Source organism: Microtus pennsylvanicus, chromosome 3 (genome assembly GCF_037038515.1).
Source record: "Microtus pennsylvanicus isolate mMicPen1 chromosome 3, mMicPen1.hap1, whole genome shotgun sequence".
Lineage (NCBI taxonomy): Eukaryota > Metazoa > Chordata > Mammalia > Rodentia > Cricetidae > Microtus > Microtus pennsylvanicus.
The window spans coordinates 55,263,420-55,282,835 of NC_134581.1; the positions used below are offsets into that span (position 1 = coordinate 55,263,420).

A 19,416-nucleotide genomic window follows, 5' to 3' on the forward strand; every position below is an offset into this window, starting at 1 on the left:
GTTGTATCAGGAAGTCTGTGTCCTACCCAGGGTCTCTAAAAGCAGCTCATAGCACACTGAAGCAGAGGAGCTAAAATGGAGATTTCAAAAGGTCAAAGGCTATTAGTAAAGCTGGACATGGTACACGGGAGTACGCATTTATAATCCCAGTCACAGGGGTTCAAGGCCATACATGGCTGCCAGTTTGAGGCTGGCCTGGGAGGCCTTGCTCTCCATGTGCACCTACAACAAGCCCTATAGAATTTTTCACATTCTCCTAATGATTTTTTTGAGATAGGTTTTCTTTACTTAGTCTTGGCTGTCTTACAACTCATTATATCGACCATGCTGACCTCAGATTCACAGAGCTCTGCCTACCTCTGTCCCCAAGTCCTAGAAGAGGTATGTACTACCATACTCAGCTGATTCATATTTTCTATATTTCTTCAATCATAGTGTGTGTGCCCTTGTTTGCAAACACCTTAAACTTCAAGGCTTTAAGAGTACTTTTTGTTTACAATTTTGGGTTGATATTTTCTCTCTTTTTTGAGACTGTGTCATGGTGTCTGCAATGGGGATTTCAATGGAAGTCTCATGCACATGTTTTATGTTTCAATCTAAGCAATGGCTTAGATTCAATCAAAGCATCCTCAATAATATTCAGTTCACATTACAGAGAGATAAAAGATAAATGAAAACTACAGCTAGTCCTTGGCGATCTTTTCCTAATACAGTCACATATCATAACAGCCATTATTAATCTTCCCAGAATCAGAATTTTATAACTAAATAGAACCAATGCCTATTTCATAGATGAGTTCAAGAAAGTTAAATAAACAGACTCAGAAACAAGGCAAGAGATTGACGATACTCTGGCCTTGAACTCACTATATAACTGAGAATGATGCATGATTCTCCTGCTCCTGCCTTCACCTCCTGAGTATTAGCTTTACAGATTTGACCCATCACATCTACCTATATGATACTGGGACTACAACTGAGGCCTTCGTGCATTTTAGCAAGCACTCTGTCTACTGAACTATATCTCAAGCCCAAATTAAGTGTGTGCACACACACGTGTGTATGTTGTCCTACTTCCTGTATGCTAAATACATTTACAAAAAATTGAACCCAGTATCTCATGCATGCTAAATACATTCGTACTATTTAGCCATACTTATCAGTCATAAAATACCTTTTTCTGGGAGGTGAAGCAAAGTAAAAACTGTGACTACCCCATCCGTCCTCCACAAAAGAAAATCATAAAAATAAAAAATCTTTAGAGCAGATCTCTATACTACTTCCAGAAGAAAAACAGGAAAGCTTAATAGCCTCAAGACTTGGACAAAGGGTATGGGGAGATCTCAGTGAATAAAGCACTTCTTTGCAAATAAGGAACTGAGTTCAGATCCCCAACACCCACATAAAAGTTGAGTGGGTGCAGCAGCCTGTCTATAACCTTAGGGCCTGAGAAGCAGAGAAAGCAGATTCCTAAGACAAGTTGGCCAGCTACACTATCCAAGTTGGCAAGATCTAGGTTCAGCAAAGAAAGCAATTCTCAGTAAAGAAAATGGTGAGTGATTAGGGAAGACACCTGTAGGGGCATGGTGGTGCACGCCTTTAATCCCAGCACTTGGGAGGAGAAGCTGGCGCATCTTCGTGAGTTTGAGGCCTGCCTGGTCTACAAAGTGAATTTCAGGACAGTCAAAGCTACATAGTGAGATCTTGTCTCAACACCTACCCACCCCACCAAAGGGAAGATACCTAACATCAACCTCTGGTATTCATGCATATGCATCTGCATACTGGGGAAACACACACACACACATGCTCGCAACTGCAAAACAAAACATCAAATCAATAATAATCTAGGGGGGTTGTTAATTTTATAACTCCAACTTACCATTATGGACCGAAGACCTCGTGCACCTGTTTTTCGTTCCAGTGCCAATCTAGCTATGGCTTTCAAAGCATCCTCAGTAACATTCAGTTCACACTACAGATGGATAAAACAAAGATAAATGAAAACTTAAGCTAGTCCTTGGCGATCTTTTTCTAATACAGTCATATAATAATTGATCTACTAACTATGGTGATCATTATTAATCTTCCAGATTCAGAGATTTTTATAGACAGAACAAATGACTACTCACAGATAAACAAGCTCCAGCACTGAGATTCAGGAACGAGGCAAGAGATAGAGGCTAGGCTGGTGTAGTCTCTATCTGACAGACCTTCTTACCCCTTGCAGATTAGACGATCACTGTCACTAACGACCTCATTACAAATGGTCACTGCTCCCTCAATTCTGCTTTTTACTGTAGTGATAAAGCCTGACTGGAGACAGGGCCTTGTCCTCTACCCTGAGCTATTTCCCCAGCCGTCCAACCACATTTTAACAAGTGCAACATTATAACCCTGCATTAAAAAAGGCAAAACTTCAGACAAGTCTGTCATTTCTCATGATGTTTTAGAATGTCATTCTCTCTGAGCAGTGGTGACACATGATTTTAATCCCAACACTCAGAAGGCAGAAGCAGGCAGATCTCTGAGTTTGAGGCCAGCCTGGTCTACAAAGTGAGTTCGAGGACAGACAGGGCAGTTATACAGAGATGCCCTATCTCAAAAAACAGCAAAACAAACCCCACCAAAACAAACAAACCAAAAACCATAGAATGTCATCCTCATTAAATTGTACCTAATAAATTAACCTATGGTAGTAGTAACACTATTATGAGTCACAAGTTTGTTCCTTGGGCTGCACTGGAGCTCAGTGGTAACGTGTTTACATGGAAATGGACAGAAAACTTCTATTTAGAGATGCTAAGTTCATAAAGTTCAAAATATTTTTAATCTGGCTGGATAACCTGGCTAGAGTGACCTCCGTGTTTGGATGTAAGAACTAATTAATTTACTTAGGCAAAACATAGAACAATATATACATAGTCCGTGAACTGCAACTCTATAAGGACAATTCTGTGCACGTGGCCTGCAGAGGCTGAGCTAGACTGACACTTCTCTATTCTTTTGTATTTTATGCTTCAATGAATTTAATTCATTTAATTATGCTTTCTGAATTTAATTCAGAAAAATAAAAACAACTCTAACTCTCAAATACTGGATGTAACACACTGTGACTTCCTACATCTATACTAAGTGAAGAACAGGCTGCTATTCCAGATGAGCAAGGATCTCTTAATATATTGGGCTATTGTAATAGAATTGTAATATTAAAAAACATAAAGGAAAAATTAAAACCTTACCTTATCCATGCTGAATAAGGCCTGATATTGAGGAATAACTGCATTACGTGGCTCTGTGAGTATTTGTACAAGTGTCTTCTCATCTAGGCTATGTAGAGGAACCACCACAGGTAACCGTCCCACAAACTCAGGTATCATGCCAAATTCAATGAGATCTCTGGCTTCCACATGACGGAGTAACCGATCTTTTTCTTCAATGTCTTGATGAGTATTAGATTCTCCACTTCGATTAGCAAGGTCCGCAGCAGCTGCAGCCCTTCTGCCCTTTCCCAGATTAGATGGTGTCCCAAATCCAAGATACTATCCAAGAAATGATAGAGATTATAAACCATAGACAGATGTTACGAACGTGCTTTATGTCTATAAGCCCATATGAAACAGGGCCACAGAAGTTAAGTGCTTTGACCAAGGCTTGCTTCTCTAAGTAGCAAAGTCAGGTCTTAAATTTCCCATTAAATTCACAGCTAAATAAAATAACCTAAATCCCAATAGGTTAAAATTATGTGGCAAATCCTCTTTTGACATGTTAAAGAATCAACTTTAACATTGTATTTAATTCTGCATCTGTCTACCATCAAATCCTTTTTGGAAGTCTGAAGAAGCACTACTATTAATATTACAAGGTCCCTGCCTTTAGTTACAGACACTCAAATACAAGCTTATCTATTACTATGTTGCTGTGGAATAATGCTCTTGTACACTGTAAAGATCTGTCACTCATATTGGCTTAATAAAACACTGATTGGCCAGTAGCTAGGCAGAAAGTACCGGCTGGGTAACCAGACTAGGAGAATTCTGGGACACATAGACGCAGTCAATAGCCAGACATAGTTACCAGCCAGACTTAGAGGAAGCAAGAGTATGCCTTATTGAGAAAAGGTACCAAGCCACATGGTTAAACATAGATAAGAGTAAAAACTAGTTAGTAATAAGCCTGGGCAATAAGCCAAACAGTTTATAATTAATATAACCTTTTGTGTGTTTACTTGGGACTGAACGGCTTTGGGACCAGGTAGGACAGAAACTTCCATCAACACAATGTTTCTCACACACAAAGGAAATAAAGGATCCTCTGTTAACTTACGTAGAACTAAACAGCAAGAAATAAATTGGCTAAAATAAGAACCTAACTGTATCCATGCTGAATGAGAACTGATTACATAACTCAGTACCTGTGACCAGAGTGTAGGCTATGCAACCACTACTTAAAACTAGCACAGGAACAGGAGAATTCTGGGAAGAAGAAAGCCCATTCCTCCCCAGTCCTGTCTAGACACTGAAGAAGCAGGATGTGACCTGCCTTATTGAAAAAGGTATTGAGCCATGTGGCTAACATATACTAGAATAACGGACTAATATAAGTTATAAGAGCTAATACGAAGCCTGAGCGAATGGGCCAATTGGTTTATAACTTAAAAAAAAAACTAGCACAGTAAGAGTTCAAGGACAACTTAAAGCAACTGTTAGAAAGTGCATCTACAAGAGGCAGGCGGATCTCTGTGAGTTTGAGACCAGCCTGGTCTACAAGAGCTAGTTTCAGGACAGGCTCCAAAACCACAGAGAAACCCTGTCTCAAAAAACCAAAAAAAAAAAAAAAAAAAAAAAAAAAAAGGAAAGCGCATCTACAATACACTCACTTAGGAATGTTATGTAGAGTGCTGGTGGCTACTAGATAAAACACAAAAGCATAAAAACACAAGTATGTTCTGGGTTCTTTGCCATCCACCACATTACCATGGCATTTTACTGTAACCCATTGACTATTTGGTGCTAGATGTACATCCTGAAATCCAAGCCCCATTAAAATCATGGCGTATAAGGAAGTTTTATAAGAAACATCAATAGAACTCAGTAAATCACAATCAAGTCCTTCCGCTCCTCCAGACTATAGCCGCTTTTTTAAAGGGAGAGAGACCACGCCCCAATGGGCTGGTATCTCAGCGGCTATAGGCTGGAGGAGCGGAAGGACCTCCCGCAACACTTCTTACTCCCTCTAAGTTCTTCCTTCCATTTGGAAAAACCAGTGGTGATTTATGATAAACTATATGGGCAATGAGACAAGCAGTTCACAGGGCCCTAGTCCATTTGTTCTTCCTGCAGCTAATCTCAAATGGTATGATACTCCTTAGACAAAATATAAAATTAAACTCATTGAGACAGGGTCCCACTATATCATTTAGGCTGATCCAGAATTTACTGAGTAGATCAGGCTTGCCTTAAAACCACAATGATCTTCCTGCTTTGGCTTCCCAAGTACCGGATAAAAAGCCAGCACCATCACGCATAGCTAATTCATAAGTATTTGGGAACCTTATTACTTACTACTATAAATTCAAACCGCTAGGGATATACATTAGAACTTTCTAAGAACCCAATGACTATTAGCCAGTAGACACGAGGACTGAAGCTAGTGTCTGTCCTGTGAAACTTTACCATCTCATGCAGAATTTCAAAGGAAAAGCTCAGAAATACTTACTTTTTCATTTTTCCTCCTGCTGATGATTCTGTCTAAGCCATTGAAAGCACCAGATGCCACAAACAGAACATTTGTTGTATCAACTTGAACTGTTTCTCCACGTAGTTTTCGAGAATTTTTTTCTGGGACATTGACTATTGTGCCTTCTAGAAGTTTCAATAAACCCTGATGATGAATGAATTATAGCATTAGCATAAAAAGACATTATTATACATCAAGAATAGGATTCAATGGGGGAAAATAATACATGTTTATGGCCAATGAGCATACCTAACAAAAACTCCCACATTTATAAAATAAAATAAAAACCAAAATAAAAATCAACTGCACTTATCACTTTGGTACTTCACGAATGAATTGCAATTCAGGAAACAATCATCTAAGGAAGTTGAGTTTGATGGTAAAGCCTTCCTTTCCCCATCCCACCCCCCATCCTCATGTCACTGCAGCCCAGGCTGGTCTCAAACAGTGATCCTCTTGCCTCAGTCTCTCCAAGTGCTGGATTACAGGCAAGAGCCACCATACCTAGCTTGATGATAAACTCTTAATACATACAGGTAATAAAACAGGGCAAATATTAAAAAATGAAACAGTAGATCTTTCACATAAATTCTTTAATTCTAACTCGCTCCCAATTTTTTTTTTCCTGATTTGGGATAAAGATTAAATTTAGACTTGTAAAAATTTAATGTCACTTTTAAAATTTTTGTTATTGACAGCAAGTTCTAGATCATAGGCAGAAAGATTTATATTTATTTATTATGTATACAGTGTTCTGCCTACATGTTTGCCTGTAAGTCAGAGAGGGTATTAGATCGTATTAGAGATGATTTTGAGCCATCATCTAGTTGCTGGAATTTGAACTCAGGGCCTCTGGAAGAACAGTCAGTACTCGTAACTTCTGAGCCATCTTTCCAGCCCAAATTCTAACTTAATTCTATAGTCAACTTTGTGAGTCTATTTTGAGATGGCTTCATAAAAAATTATCCACGATATCTGATAATTCTGTGTCTGTCAAAAAATTTGGTTTGTCACAGCTAACTGCCATTAGAGATTAAGCTTATCAAGGTGGCCAATAGATCACTGTGACTTTAATTATGATTCTACAAAAAATGAAATGTTATTTTATACCATCTTCTTTTTGAGACAGAGTGTCATTGAGTTCATCTCAAGCTTGCATGTAGACAATGCTGACACCGAACTCCTGATCCTCCTTCCTGTTACAGATGTGTGTCAACAAACCCGCTTTCTTTTCTGTTGTCTCTCCTTCCATCTGTTTCTTTTGGCGCTAGGAACTGAATCCAGGTCCTTGAGCATACAAGGCAAGTCTTTTACCACTGAGCTGTATCTCAGTTTTTATACTAATCATATAGTTAAAAAGGAAGATTAAGAAACATGGATGGTTTATTCATGTCTAGTCTTCAGTCTTCTAGAAATCTTTAAGAGGACCTTTGAAGAATAAAACTAAAACTAAAACAAAGAGTAAAATATTTTAAATTTCCTAAGAAATGGACTTTCTTTTTTTATGGTTTATTTAACTTTACTTTATGTGCATTGGTGTGAATGTGTGAGATCCCCTGCAACTGGATCTTCAGACAGCTGTGAGCTGCCATGTGGGTGCTGGGAATTGAACCTGGGTCCTCTGGAAGAGCAGTCAGTGCTCTTAACCACTGAGCCGTATCTCCGGCCCCAATGGACTTTCTTATTTAAAATCATTAATAACGTCTTTTTAGGATCTGACCTACTTTAAATGGCATGTAAAGCTTGGTGGCACATGCCTGTAATCCCAGCATTCAGCAGAATGAAACAAGAATACTGCTGCAAATTCAAGGGCAGCCTGGACTACACAGACCTTGTCTCAAAAACCCACATTAAGTAAACAAAGTGGTATATGAAGTTTAGGGCGGGAAAAATAAAACAAAATCTAGTTGAATGTGAAACCAAACGTACAATACTTGGGAAGTTGATGTATTCCCTTCCTTTTAGTGGGCTTGAACAAAATATTCAACTGCTTACTTGCTGAACGCCTTCTCCACCTACATCCCGTAACTGATGAATGCCTGGCACACTGCCAATCTTATCTACTTCATCCAGAAAGACAATTCCTACAATTTAAGGAGGATTCTATTTATAATATGAAAAAGAAAGGCACAAGACAGTCTTAGCTTTAAAAGACCAGATAGCTACAAAGCAAAGTTAGTCAATTTTTTTACACTTAACATGCAAAGGCTTGAATATACTACTATCTTTCTCATTCATCTTCTCATGTAACTATTACGGGATTCTATAGCATATAATTAAGAGAATGATAAGCAAAATGCTAGTCTCTTATCTATATAACTAATAATGAATTCAATTACTTTTTCCTTGGGAAGATAAGATGCAGCATGTAGGCATGAGTCATTTACCAGAACTAGTAAATCTTCAGTCTATTCTTCCCTACCTTTATCCTGAAATACACATTTATTTATTTAGTGTGGAGATGTATGTGCGCATGTGTATGGGAACACATGTATCAAAGCACGTGTGGTGGTCAGGAGACAGCTTGCAGAGTTGGTTCTCTCCTTCCACTATGTGGGCTTGAGGATTGAACTCAGGTCATCAGGCTTGCTGGCGAGTGCTACTGTCTGCTGAGCCATCTCAATGACCTGTCTGTCACCTATAGCCTTGTCTTAGAGCAATTGTTCTCAACCTTCCTGATACTGCAACCCTGTAATACAGTTCTTCATGTTGTGGTCACCCCACAACACGAGGAGTAAGAATAAGAAAGCTGATGGGAATATTAAGACCTGAAAGGATAATAACAGCCTGATTTCACCCTACAAGCTATCTTTGCAGCCATAAGACAAAGTAGACAAGTATATGAGAAAGTGTAATATCGGGTACTTTCCAATAATTAGAAATATTAGTTAGCCCTTGATTCAAAATGAGAATTACACTACTCCTTAATATTAAACTGCTTTCTAAAGACTCTTCGATAAGCTACACTCACAACATACCTTGTTGTGCTTTCTCTACATTGTAATTGGCATCTTGGAGCAATTTGGCGATCACAGATTCAATATCTTCACCTACATATCCAGCCTGAGTCAAAGTCGTGCAGTCACAGATAGCAAAAGGAACATCAAGGCATTTAGCTAAAGTTTGTGCCAGCAGGGTTTTACCTACAAACAAAAATAGTAACTAAAACATACACTATCTTACAATTTTTCTACAAAAATAAGCTTAAGTATGTAATGAAACTTGAAAAATTAACTCTTATATCTGTTCTCTACTATATTCAGATCTTATTAATTTTAATGTTCCAATTTAGAGATTGATATAATTAATATGTTAATTAAAGAGTTAGGAATTAAGCTGGGCGGTGGTGGCGCACGCCTTTAATCCCAGCACTCGGGAGGCAGAGGCAGGCGGATCTCTGTGAGTTCGAGGCCAGCCTGGTCTACAAGAGCTAGTTCCAGGACAGGAACCAAAAGCTACAGAGAAACCCTGTCTCGAAAAATCAAAAAAAAAAAAAAAAAGAGTTAGGAATTAGACCAAAGGGCCACACCAATATCTCCAAGTCAGTTTTAGGTCTAAACAGTGAACACTAACAATGCAGCCAAAACAATCTAAGATTTTGTTTTGCGAGACAGGTTCTCATACTGCAAACCAAGCTGGCCTCACACTTGTGGCAATCCTCTAGCATCAGCCTCTCAACTGCTTTGCTTATAGGCAGGCCTAAGAGGCAGAATTCACTATAGTTACCAGGTATCATTCTGTATTTTTAACAAATGAGTAATAAAGTTTCCAAAAATGTTATTTACCTGACCCAGTTGGTCCAAGCAGCAAAATATTACTTTTTTCAAGTTTTATGTCATCATGAGAAGAGTCCAATACTTCGCCTCCTCGTTTTTCCTGAGGCATTTGCTGGTTAACCTGCTGCTGCATAGACGCTCCTAGGGCATTGCCATGTGGGCTAATTCCAGCAATCTGAAGCAACTCTGGGGAGAAACAAAGGGATTACTAGAGCTGTATCTGAATTAACTTGGAAAGTGTTCCATATAATCCTACATCCAAAAACAAGCCACTTTTTAAGAAACAACTCAAATAGTTCAGCCCTGCTTTACCCAAGAGAACTTCAGACTGACTAGTGACAAATGTTACAGACATGATTACAATCAATGAGCTTCAGAAGGAACTGGAAGACAATGCTCATCCTTACTTACAATGATGTGTAAACATGATTTTCAGAGACAATGCAACACAACAGTGCTACAGCTGCCAGTCTTCCTTTGCTGCTAAAGAGCTGCATAATCTTACACAAATTAGTTTCTGATTCTGTTTTCTATCTATAAAACACCATTATTATCTGTTCTATTAATATCAAACACACAGTTGGATGTTATGAGGATACAGCATAATTGATTTCAAAAGTAAGATCTATCTGTCTGTCTTTCTTATTTCTGTAAAAATGAAAATCTAGACTATAAAGAAAATCAAAACCAGTAAGACCAGTATGGGAGAAAGTTGGCAGATCTTTTGTGAGTTCAAAGGAAGTAGGAACTACATAGTGAGTTCCAGGCCAGAGTTACATGGGGAGAGAAGAAAGAACAAAGAAGAAAGGAGGAGGAAGAGGAAGAACACGGAATTAGAAAACTTGGGTCCTAAACTCAGCTTGGCTCTAAGCCTCCTGCTTACGCAATCATGGAAAGTTGCCTAACTTCCTTAAACATGCTTCCACTGTGACACAGACCTTTTCTAGTCCTATCTTCCTACAAAAATGTTTCTTTTAGTATAGCAGGAAACCAAGTGTGGTAAATCTCAGTATCAATAACCTTATCTGAATAACTGACTTTTCTGGGTATCAACAGGATCTTTCTGGGTCCTTCAAAAGACTAAATATTTTACTACATAAGATGAGACCACTGGGTAAGTATTAGTTTACAAAAATGAATGTTTATTCTCTTGACTAGGAGAAAAAAAACCCAGATTCTTTAAAGATTATTTACCTCAGTAAATAATCAAATTTTGCCAGTTCTCATTACTTAAATGTTTCTGTGACTGTTATACTTGCTTATAATTTTGGATTTTAAGCTATTTTCTAAATTATGTGTATGAATGTTTTCCCTGTGTATATGTGTACTATGTGCATGCCTCTGTCCTTGAGGTGAAAAAGAGGGCACTGCATTCCCTGGAACTGGGGTTACAGATGGTTGTGAGCTGCCATGTGAGTGCTGGGAACTGAACTCAGGTCCTCTGCAAAAGCATCAAGTGTTCTAAATAACTGAGCTATCTCTTCAGCCCCATGGGTTTATTTTTAAGTTGCTTCTAAGATATGAGTTAAAAATATCTTAGTGCTGTCTAGTGACCATTTTTAACAAGTCAATAGGTAGAATAATAGTTCAGCAGTCATAACAATTATTTTTGTCTTAGTCTATCAACCATCACCTTGAAAAATATCATCATGCTTAAGACAAAAAGTTATTCTAGTCCTTAAGATTATTAGTGCAAGCCAAGCAGGGGTGGTGTACACCTTTTATCCCAGCACTTGGGAGGCAGAGACAGGCAGATCTCTGTGAGTTAGAAGCCAGCCTGGTCTACAAAGTATTCCAGGACAGGCTCCAAAGCTGCAGAAAATCCTGTCTTGGAAAAACAAAACAAAACTAAACTAACCCCCCCCCAAAAAAAAATATTAGTGCAATATATACAAAACTTGAATTGCAAAATCTGAGAGTTAGTAATTCACAATATTATTTTCACATTAGGCAAGAAGAAAGCATACTCTTTCATTTGAGTTTAGCTATTATTAGTAAAATTTTCTTTTTAGTTTCTAGAAAATCCATTTAGGAACTATGGTGATGCTGGAAAGATGGCTCAGTGGTTAAGAGCACTGTCTGCTTTTCCAGAGGTCCGGAATTCAATTCCCAGCAACCACATGTTGGCTCCAAACCATCTGTAATGAGATCTGGCGCCCTCCTCTGGTGTGTGGGTATACATGGAGGCAGAAAGTTGTATACATAATAAATAAATTTAAAAAAAAAAAAGAAAAGGGCTTGACTTTGATTTAGCTCTGCCCAATGGAGAAAAATGACTTAAATAATTTCTTAAAAATCACAAGACAGCCGGGCGGTGGTGGCGCACGTCTTTAATCCCAGCACTTGGGAGGCAGAGGCAGGCGGATCTCTGTGAGTTCGAGACCAGCCTGGTCTACAAGAGCTAGTTCCAGGACAGGCTCCAAAACCACAGAGAAACCCTGTCTCGAAAAAGAAAAGAAAAAAAAGAAAAAATCACAAGACACAAAAAAAGGGGGGGGGGCGGGTAGGAGATGATTCAGCAGAGAAAAACACCACTACCTGAATAACAAGGACAGCCTTGAGTTCAATCTCTGGAACCCATGCAAAATCTATCACCTTTACTGAGAGATGCACGGCTGGCCTGGAATACACAGGGCAGCAGCAGAAACAAGAAAGCTGCTGCTTCAACAGAGTGGATCTTCTGCATCCATACGTGCTGTGTTGGTCCACACACACAATAAAATAAACAAATGTCTAATTTAATTGATAAAGATAATGTCTATTATTCTAGGAGTATGTGCCCTAGATTATACTTTGCAATGAGTCTTCTTTTAGTTAGTCCTCCATTCATGCTGTGTAAGTTGTTCTTCACAATGAGAACTATGAGCAAAGAGGTTAGTGTGATGGTCTGTGGCATGGAGATCAACAGTGGTGTGGTGGGTAAACATAGCTTGTATTTGTGTCCTCCGGTTTTCTCATCTATAAAATACAAGTAAAAATGAAAGCTTATCCCTTGCATGTTTGGAAAAGATTAACTGATCACAAACAAAACAGCACAGTGTCTGTAAGATAAGCCTTATATGTAGGGCCCTGGTCTCCCTTATTCCTGTGGTGCATTCATGAGGACAGTTTATAATCAACTTACTAAGCTTCCTGTGTGTATCTGTGCTATGCCTGCCCCGCCTGGTGGTTAGCTGCAGGGCATTCATTCCATTGATAATATGGTAATTTCCCACCTGCCTGGGTGGAGATCCTTGTGCTGCAGTCAGGTAGATAAAAACTCCCCCAACGCTGAATAAAGTGGCATTCGGCTGATCTCCTTCCGAATGACCCTGGTCTCTCTGTGTCTTCTTTTCAATCTCCAGGCCCTTGCCCGACTCGCGTTCGGTACAGTGGCGCGCGAACTGTACCGAGGGTGTAACACCAAATCGGGTGTTACAATTGGAGGCACCGCTGGGATGATCATCGGCAACTAGACCCATCTGCGAGATCGGGAAGTAGGGATCCCTGAGAGGTCGCCCTCGGGAAGGCTGGCCAGCAGGTAAGAAATTGTGCGGCGAGGGTGTATTGGTTATGGGTGCAAGTTATTCTGTTCCTGTGTTAAAGGGCCGGTTAACAGGCCAGTTGTTAGGTCTTTTGGAAAATAAAGGCACCGGTATTAAAGTTGAGACAGCACAAGAGATCATTAAGACAGTTTTAGAGTTTAGTCCCTGGTTCCTACATGCAGGGGGTTTTAATATTACTGATTGGGAGCAGGTAAAGGCTGATCTTCAAAATGCACTGAAAGAGCGAGGGCCACAAGAATTCCCCGTGGCGATATTTTCACTATGGCGCTTGGTCAGAGATGCTCTTCTCAGTGATGATGTTAAAGTGAAAGAGCAATTAGAGAATTTAAACAAAACCCTTGAGGAGATTCAGGAAGTAGAATCTATGAGTTCTATTAAGAGTTTTGAGGAACAGGAAGTTTTAGGAACAGGAAGTATTAGAAAGGATATAGAAGAAGAAATTTTAGAAAAGGAGATCGCACTGATAAAAAAGAAGTTAGAAAAAGAGGAAAGGAAGGAAGCAAACGGAGATGTCTCCATGAGACCTCCTCCGCATAATCCTTACACTACTGCTTCTGCCCCTATGGACTTAGGCAGAAATCTGAGAGATCCGGGACAGGTTAAATTATCTAAGTGGAGAGAAGCAGATTTATCCTGTTCTGGAAAAGACTGATCAGCAGGGACAGAGGGCCAGGCAACATAACCCTCTGGCCTTTAAGGATATTATTAAGCAGTTAAAAGAAGCAGTTGTAGACTATGGAGCTCATGCTCCTTTCACTGTAGCTTTATTGGAATCCTTTGCAGAACTCAACTTTATACCCAGTGACTGGATGCAGCTTTGCAGGGCTTGTCTTTCAGGGGGAGATTATTTGTTATGGAGAGGTGAAATGCAGGAAAATTGCAAAAAGACTGCAGGCAAAAATGCTGAAGCAGGTTTCCCCCAGAATAACCTTGACATGTTGACTGGTGAAGGACAATATGCTAGCTTAGAAGCACAGATTGCTTATGATCCTGCAATTTATGCTCAGATAGCTGCAGCGGCCGTTAAAGCTTGGAAAACTTTACCTAACAAAGGATCACGAGAACAGCTTTCAAAGATCCTTCAAGGATCTTCAGAACCTTATTCTGAATTCATTGACCGCCTTCTACAGGTGGGAAGCCGCATATTTGGGGATGTGGATTCAGCTATGCCAGTCGTTAAACATTTGGCCTTCGAAAATGCAAACAAGTTCTGTCAGCAAGTCTTACGCCCCCATAGAGATGGAGATTTGAATGATTTTATCAGATTATGCAGAGACATTGATGGCACCCACGTGATGGGCCAGGTCATTGTTTCTGCCCTCAAGGAAGGCCAAGGTGGAGCTAGGCCTAGGAATTGTTTTCAATGGAGATCAGGAGACATTAAAAGGAACTGCCCTACAGGTAAAGGGATGGTTAATCAGCCCAAAAAATAAGCCAGGTGTGCCGGTACAAGCCTTTAATCCCAGCTCTTGGGAAACTCTTGAGTTCAAGGCCAGCTTGGTCTACTGAGTGAGTTCCTGGAACAGCTAGAAGCAGGACACATAGTGCCATCCACTTCTCCCTGGAATACCCCTATCTTTGTTATTAAGAAAAAGTCTGGTAAATGGAGGTTATTGCAAGATCTTAGAGCAGTAAATGATTGCATGGAAATTATGGGGGCAACTCAACCTGGGTTGCCTCAGCCTGTGGGTATTCCTGCAGGATATTATCTTTTAGTTATTGACCTGAAGGATTGTTTTTTCACCATTCCCTTGCATCCAAAAGACTCTGATAAATTTGCTTTCAGTGTACCTTCTATAAATTTCAAAGAACCTTACAAGCGCTACCAATGGGTAACATTGCCCCAGGGTATGGCCAATAGTTCTGTAATTTGCCAAATGTTTGTGGCACGGGTTATTGCCCCTATTAGGTATAAATATTCTCAACTGTATATAAGTCATTATTTGGATGACATCCTATTAGCTGGACAGGACCCAAAAGTAGTCCTTGAGGCTTTTGCTGACTTGCGAGAATGCCTAGCACGTGCTGGGTTAGTTATTGCTTCTGAAAAAGTACAACAACAGTTTCCATATCAATACTTGGGGCATCAGCTGTTGCAGACAGGAGTAAAACCGCAGAAGGTTACTCTTCGCCTAGATAGACTACGAACTTTGAATGATTTTCAAAAGTTGCTTGGAGACCTAAATTGGGTCCGGCCCAGTCTGGGAATTCCTACTGGAGACTTAAAACCACTTTTTGACATTCTGCAGGGGAATCCAGACCCAACCTCCTTTCGTGAGTTAACACCTCAAGCAAGGCAATGTATTACTCTAATTGAAGAAAAGCTTGCCTCTGCTCATATTAATTATATTGACTATAGTCAGCCACTGCTGTTGATAATTTTCCCCTCCAAGCATAGTCCTACTGGAGTTTTTTGGCAGCAAGGACCCATCCTGTGGGTACATGAACATGTGTCGCCTGTAAAAATTGTTATCTCTTATCCATCAGCTGTGCTACGTGTTATTCAGAAAGGATATAAGCTTAGTTTGCAAACTTTTGGAATGTTACCTGATAAGGTTATTACACCTTATACCCAGGCAGAAATAACTTGGTTACAAAATTTTGCTGAAGATTGGACTTTATTTTTATGCACTAATCCCTGCAAGTTAGACAATCATTATCCTTCTGATAAGTTAGTCACCTTCTTTAAAAATCATCCGGTATGTTTCCCTAAAATTATTTCTTTGCAGCCTCTGGCAGGGGCACGAAATGTGTTTACTGATGGATCTTCCACCGGGAGAGCTGTAGTAGCCTCCCCTCCTGATTTTGATATTCAGTCTGTTAATACTAACTCTGCTCAGGTGGCTGAATTGGTTGCTGTCCAGATGGCCCTAGAGAAATATGCTGATATTCCATTTAACCTTTTTACTGACAGTCAGTATATAAGCAAAATTCTTGCACCGTTGGAAACTGCAGCTTATATTGCCTCTGTATCTCGAGTCCAGATGCAGTGATTGGCTATTCAAACTTTGCTTTGGGCCCGATCTGTACCCATTTACGTAGGGCATTTGCGGGCTCATACTGACCTCCCTGGTCCTTTGAGTGAGGGAAACGCTTTGGCTGATCAGCTTACTCGTCAGATTTATGTAGTTAGTCAGGAATCTTATGAAGCTGCAGAAAAAGCTCATAATCGTTTTCATCTCAATGCTGGATCTTTAAGATTTCATTTTAAGATATCTCGAGAGCAAGCCACTAATATTGTTAAAAGGTGCTCTCTGTGCACAGAACTTTTAACTGTTCCCCATTTGGGAGTTAATCCTCGTGGGCTTGCCCCTAATCATTTATGGCAAATGGATATCACCCATGTTCCTTCTTTTGGGCGCATGCAATATGTTCACGTAACCGTGGATACATATTCTCATCTCATTTTTGCCTCAGCTCACACAGGAGAAAGATTACGAGATGTTAAAAGTCATTGTCTCCAGGCTTTTGCCTACATGGGAGTTCCTAAAACTGTTAAAACTGATAATGGACCAGCCTATACTAGCACTGGCTTTGCTAAATTTTGTTCTGAGTTTTCAATTTCTCACAAAACGGGAATACCTTATAATCCTCAAGGACAAGCTATAGTGGAGCGAGCGCATCGTACTCTCAAAGCCTATTTGCATAAAACAAAAAAGGGGGAATATGGTTCCACCCCCAGAGATCATTTATCTTTTATTTTATACATTTTAAATTTTTTGACTGTTGATGCTCAATCTCATACTGCCGCTGACAGGCATTGGCGGCCAGATTCTTCCGGGATGCCTCATGTCAAATGGAAGAATCTATCAGATGGCACCTGGCATGGTCCAGATCCTGTACTGGTGTGGGGAAGAGGGGCTGTTTGTGTTTTCCCGCAGGATGCAGACAATCCAATATGGGTACCTGAGCGGCTGGTGCGTGCTGTGGATTTTCCTGTCCAGAAGCCTGAAGACAGGACAGAGCCGAGAGATCAAAGAGATTCTGGCTCGTCAACTGAAGAGTTGCGGGTTTCCTGAGGAGCTGGCTATGGTGGTCCGAGTGCCAAGGATTGTTCCTCGCCCGTCTACCCATCTACCCTTCCCATGATATTGGCAGCCACAGCTGTTGCTGCCACAGCAGCTAAAGCTGCTGGATTTTTCATTAGTCAGTCAGTTGCTTCCTGCTAGCACAAAGGATACCTTCTCAGGGCAGGTTGCAAATGCCGTAGCCATCCAAATTGAGCTAAATTTACAAATGAATATTGCAGTTAATTTTGCTCTTGGTTGTGGTTAAAGACCACTGCTACATGTTACAGTAATAAGCTTATTGCTGTTGTTTACGGACCCTGAGGTGTACAATTTACAAATTGGCTCTTAAAATTATTCTAGTTAGCTATACCAGGGTTATTTTCACCAGCGCTGAGACCTTACTTAAAGGACTCCAATTTGGGCAGAATTATTAAGGATTGAGCAAGCACAGTCTCCTTAAGGGATGCTTACATATGCTGGAGCATCATCTTCATGGTTATGATGCCAGAGCCAAAGGCAAGCTCAGGTCAATGTTGCCATGTGGCAAGTCCTCTTAGCTATTGCCCCAGAGAATCTTTCAGCACAAATCTGGCTGAACTTCGTGATGGATGACTAGTGAGCCAAAGACGGGAAAGGCTTTTGGGGGGCTGCCTCAACCTAAGACAGGAAATGTGTTTTGACCTGGATGCTTTCCCATGACGGGTAAGGGGTATTGCCTGACGTCCAATGCCACCCAAGACAGGCCTAGTCATAATTTATACAAAAGGGGGACCTGTAGGGCCCTGGTCTCCCTTATTCCTGTGGTGCATTCATGAGGACAGTTTATAATCAACTTACTAAGCTTCCTGTGTGTATCTGTGCTATGCCTGCCCCGCCTGGTGGTTAGCTGCAGGGCATTCATTCCATTGATAATATGGTAATTTCCCACCTGCCTGGGTGGAGATCCTTGTGCTGCAGTCAGGTAGATAAAAACTCCCCCAACGCTGAATAAAGTGGCATTCGGCTGATCTCCTTCCGAATGACCCTGGTCTCTCTGTGTCTTCTTTTCAATCTCCAGGCCCTTGCCCGACTCGCGTTCGGTACAGTGGCGCGTGAACTGTACCGAGGGTGTAACACCAAATCGGGTGTTACACTTATAGAAGAACTTGCTCTTATTAATGATATTTTCCAATAGCTTAATTATTCATACAAAGACTAGACATATAGCTCAGTGGCAGACCACTTGTTTAGTGTGTATGAGGCCCCAGGTTCAATCTTTAGTACCTGTTGAGGAATATTATTTTTAGGTGTGACTTTTGTTTACACTGCATCTTTTTTTGTTTGTTTGTTGTTGTTGTTTACCTTTTTAGCTTTGGTGCCTGTCCTGGAACTAGCTCTTGTAGATCAGGCTGGCCTCGAACTCACAGAGACCGGCCTGCCTCTGCCTTCTGAGTACTGGGATCAAAGGCGTGCGCCACCACCACCCAGCTTACACTGCATTTTTTAACTCTGTATTTGCTTATCTATGTGAAGCTGTGTTACTATGTCTGTCTAAAATACTTGACAGTCTTAATAAAGAGATGAACAGTAAATAGTGAGGTAGGAAGAAGATAGGCAGGACTGGCAACAGAAATAGAAGGAGAATCAGCAGCAACAAGAGACTGAGGAGAGAACACTAGGGGCCAGCCACCCAGCTACAAAGCAAGCCATGCAAAAGAAGTATGGTATACAAAAATAGAGAAAGATAAAAGCCCAGAGGGAAAAGGCAGACGGGATAATTTAAGATAAGACAAGCTGGCTAGAAACAAGTTAAGCTATGGCTGGTCATTCATAATTAAGAATAAGCCTCTATGTGTGATTTATTTGGGTGTTGGGTGGTAGGTCCCTTCAAAAGAATTAAAAGAATAAAACATATCACAATAATTACCACTAGGAAAAAATTATTCATACAGTATAAATTCAAGCTAAGGACTGTATCTGGCACTTGATGATTTAAGAAACAATATTATAGCCGGTCAGTGGTGTTGCATACCTTTAATCCCAGCACTCTGGAGGCAGAGGCAGGAGGATCTCTGAGTTTGAGGTCAGTCTGGTCTACAGAGTAAGTCCTGGGATTACAAGCATGTGCCATCACACTTTGTTTAGATCTTACATTCTTATATACAATCTAATTACAGTGCACCAACTGTATTTCTTTTATTATTTTTTTTCAATTTTCATGTTACGGGTGTTTTGCCTGCATGTTGTCTGTGTACCAATTGCCTGTTTAGTGCCTGTAGAAGCTAAAAAGGTCACTGGATCCCCTGGAAATGGAGTCACAAATAGCTGTAAGCTGCCATTAGATAGCAGCACTGCCCTAAACCACTG

General features: G+C 40.3%; 1 protein-coding gene across 2 annotated transcripts in view; it reads right to left on the bottom strand.

Moving 5' to 3' along the window:
* Clpx (caseinolytic mitochondrial matrix peptidase chaperone subunit X) overlaps positions 1–19,416 on the bottom strand; it is a 45,524-nt gene that overhangs the window by 3,055 nt on the left and 23,053 nt on the right. For both annotated transcript variants that reach the window (XM_075965463.1, XM_075965462.1), the window contains 6 exons: positions 9,525–9,701; positions 8,718–8,882; positions 7,735–7,823; positions 5,719–5,883; positions 3,243–3,542; positions 1,883–1,975 (listed from right to left, as the gene is read on the bottom strand). In XM_075965463.1, coding sequence (XP_075821578.1) covers positions 1,883–1,975; positions 3,243–3,542; positions 5,719–5,883; positions 7,735–7,823; positions 8,718–8,882; positions 9,525–9,701 — 989 coding nt within the window. The remainder of the gene's footprint in view (positions 1–1,882; positions 1,976–3,242; positions 3,543–5,718; positions 5,884–7,734; positions 7,824–8,717; positions 8,883–9,524; positions 9,702–19,416) is intronic.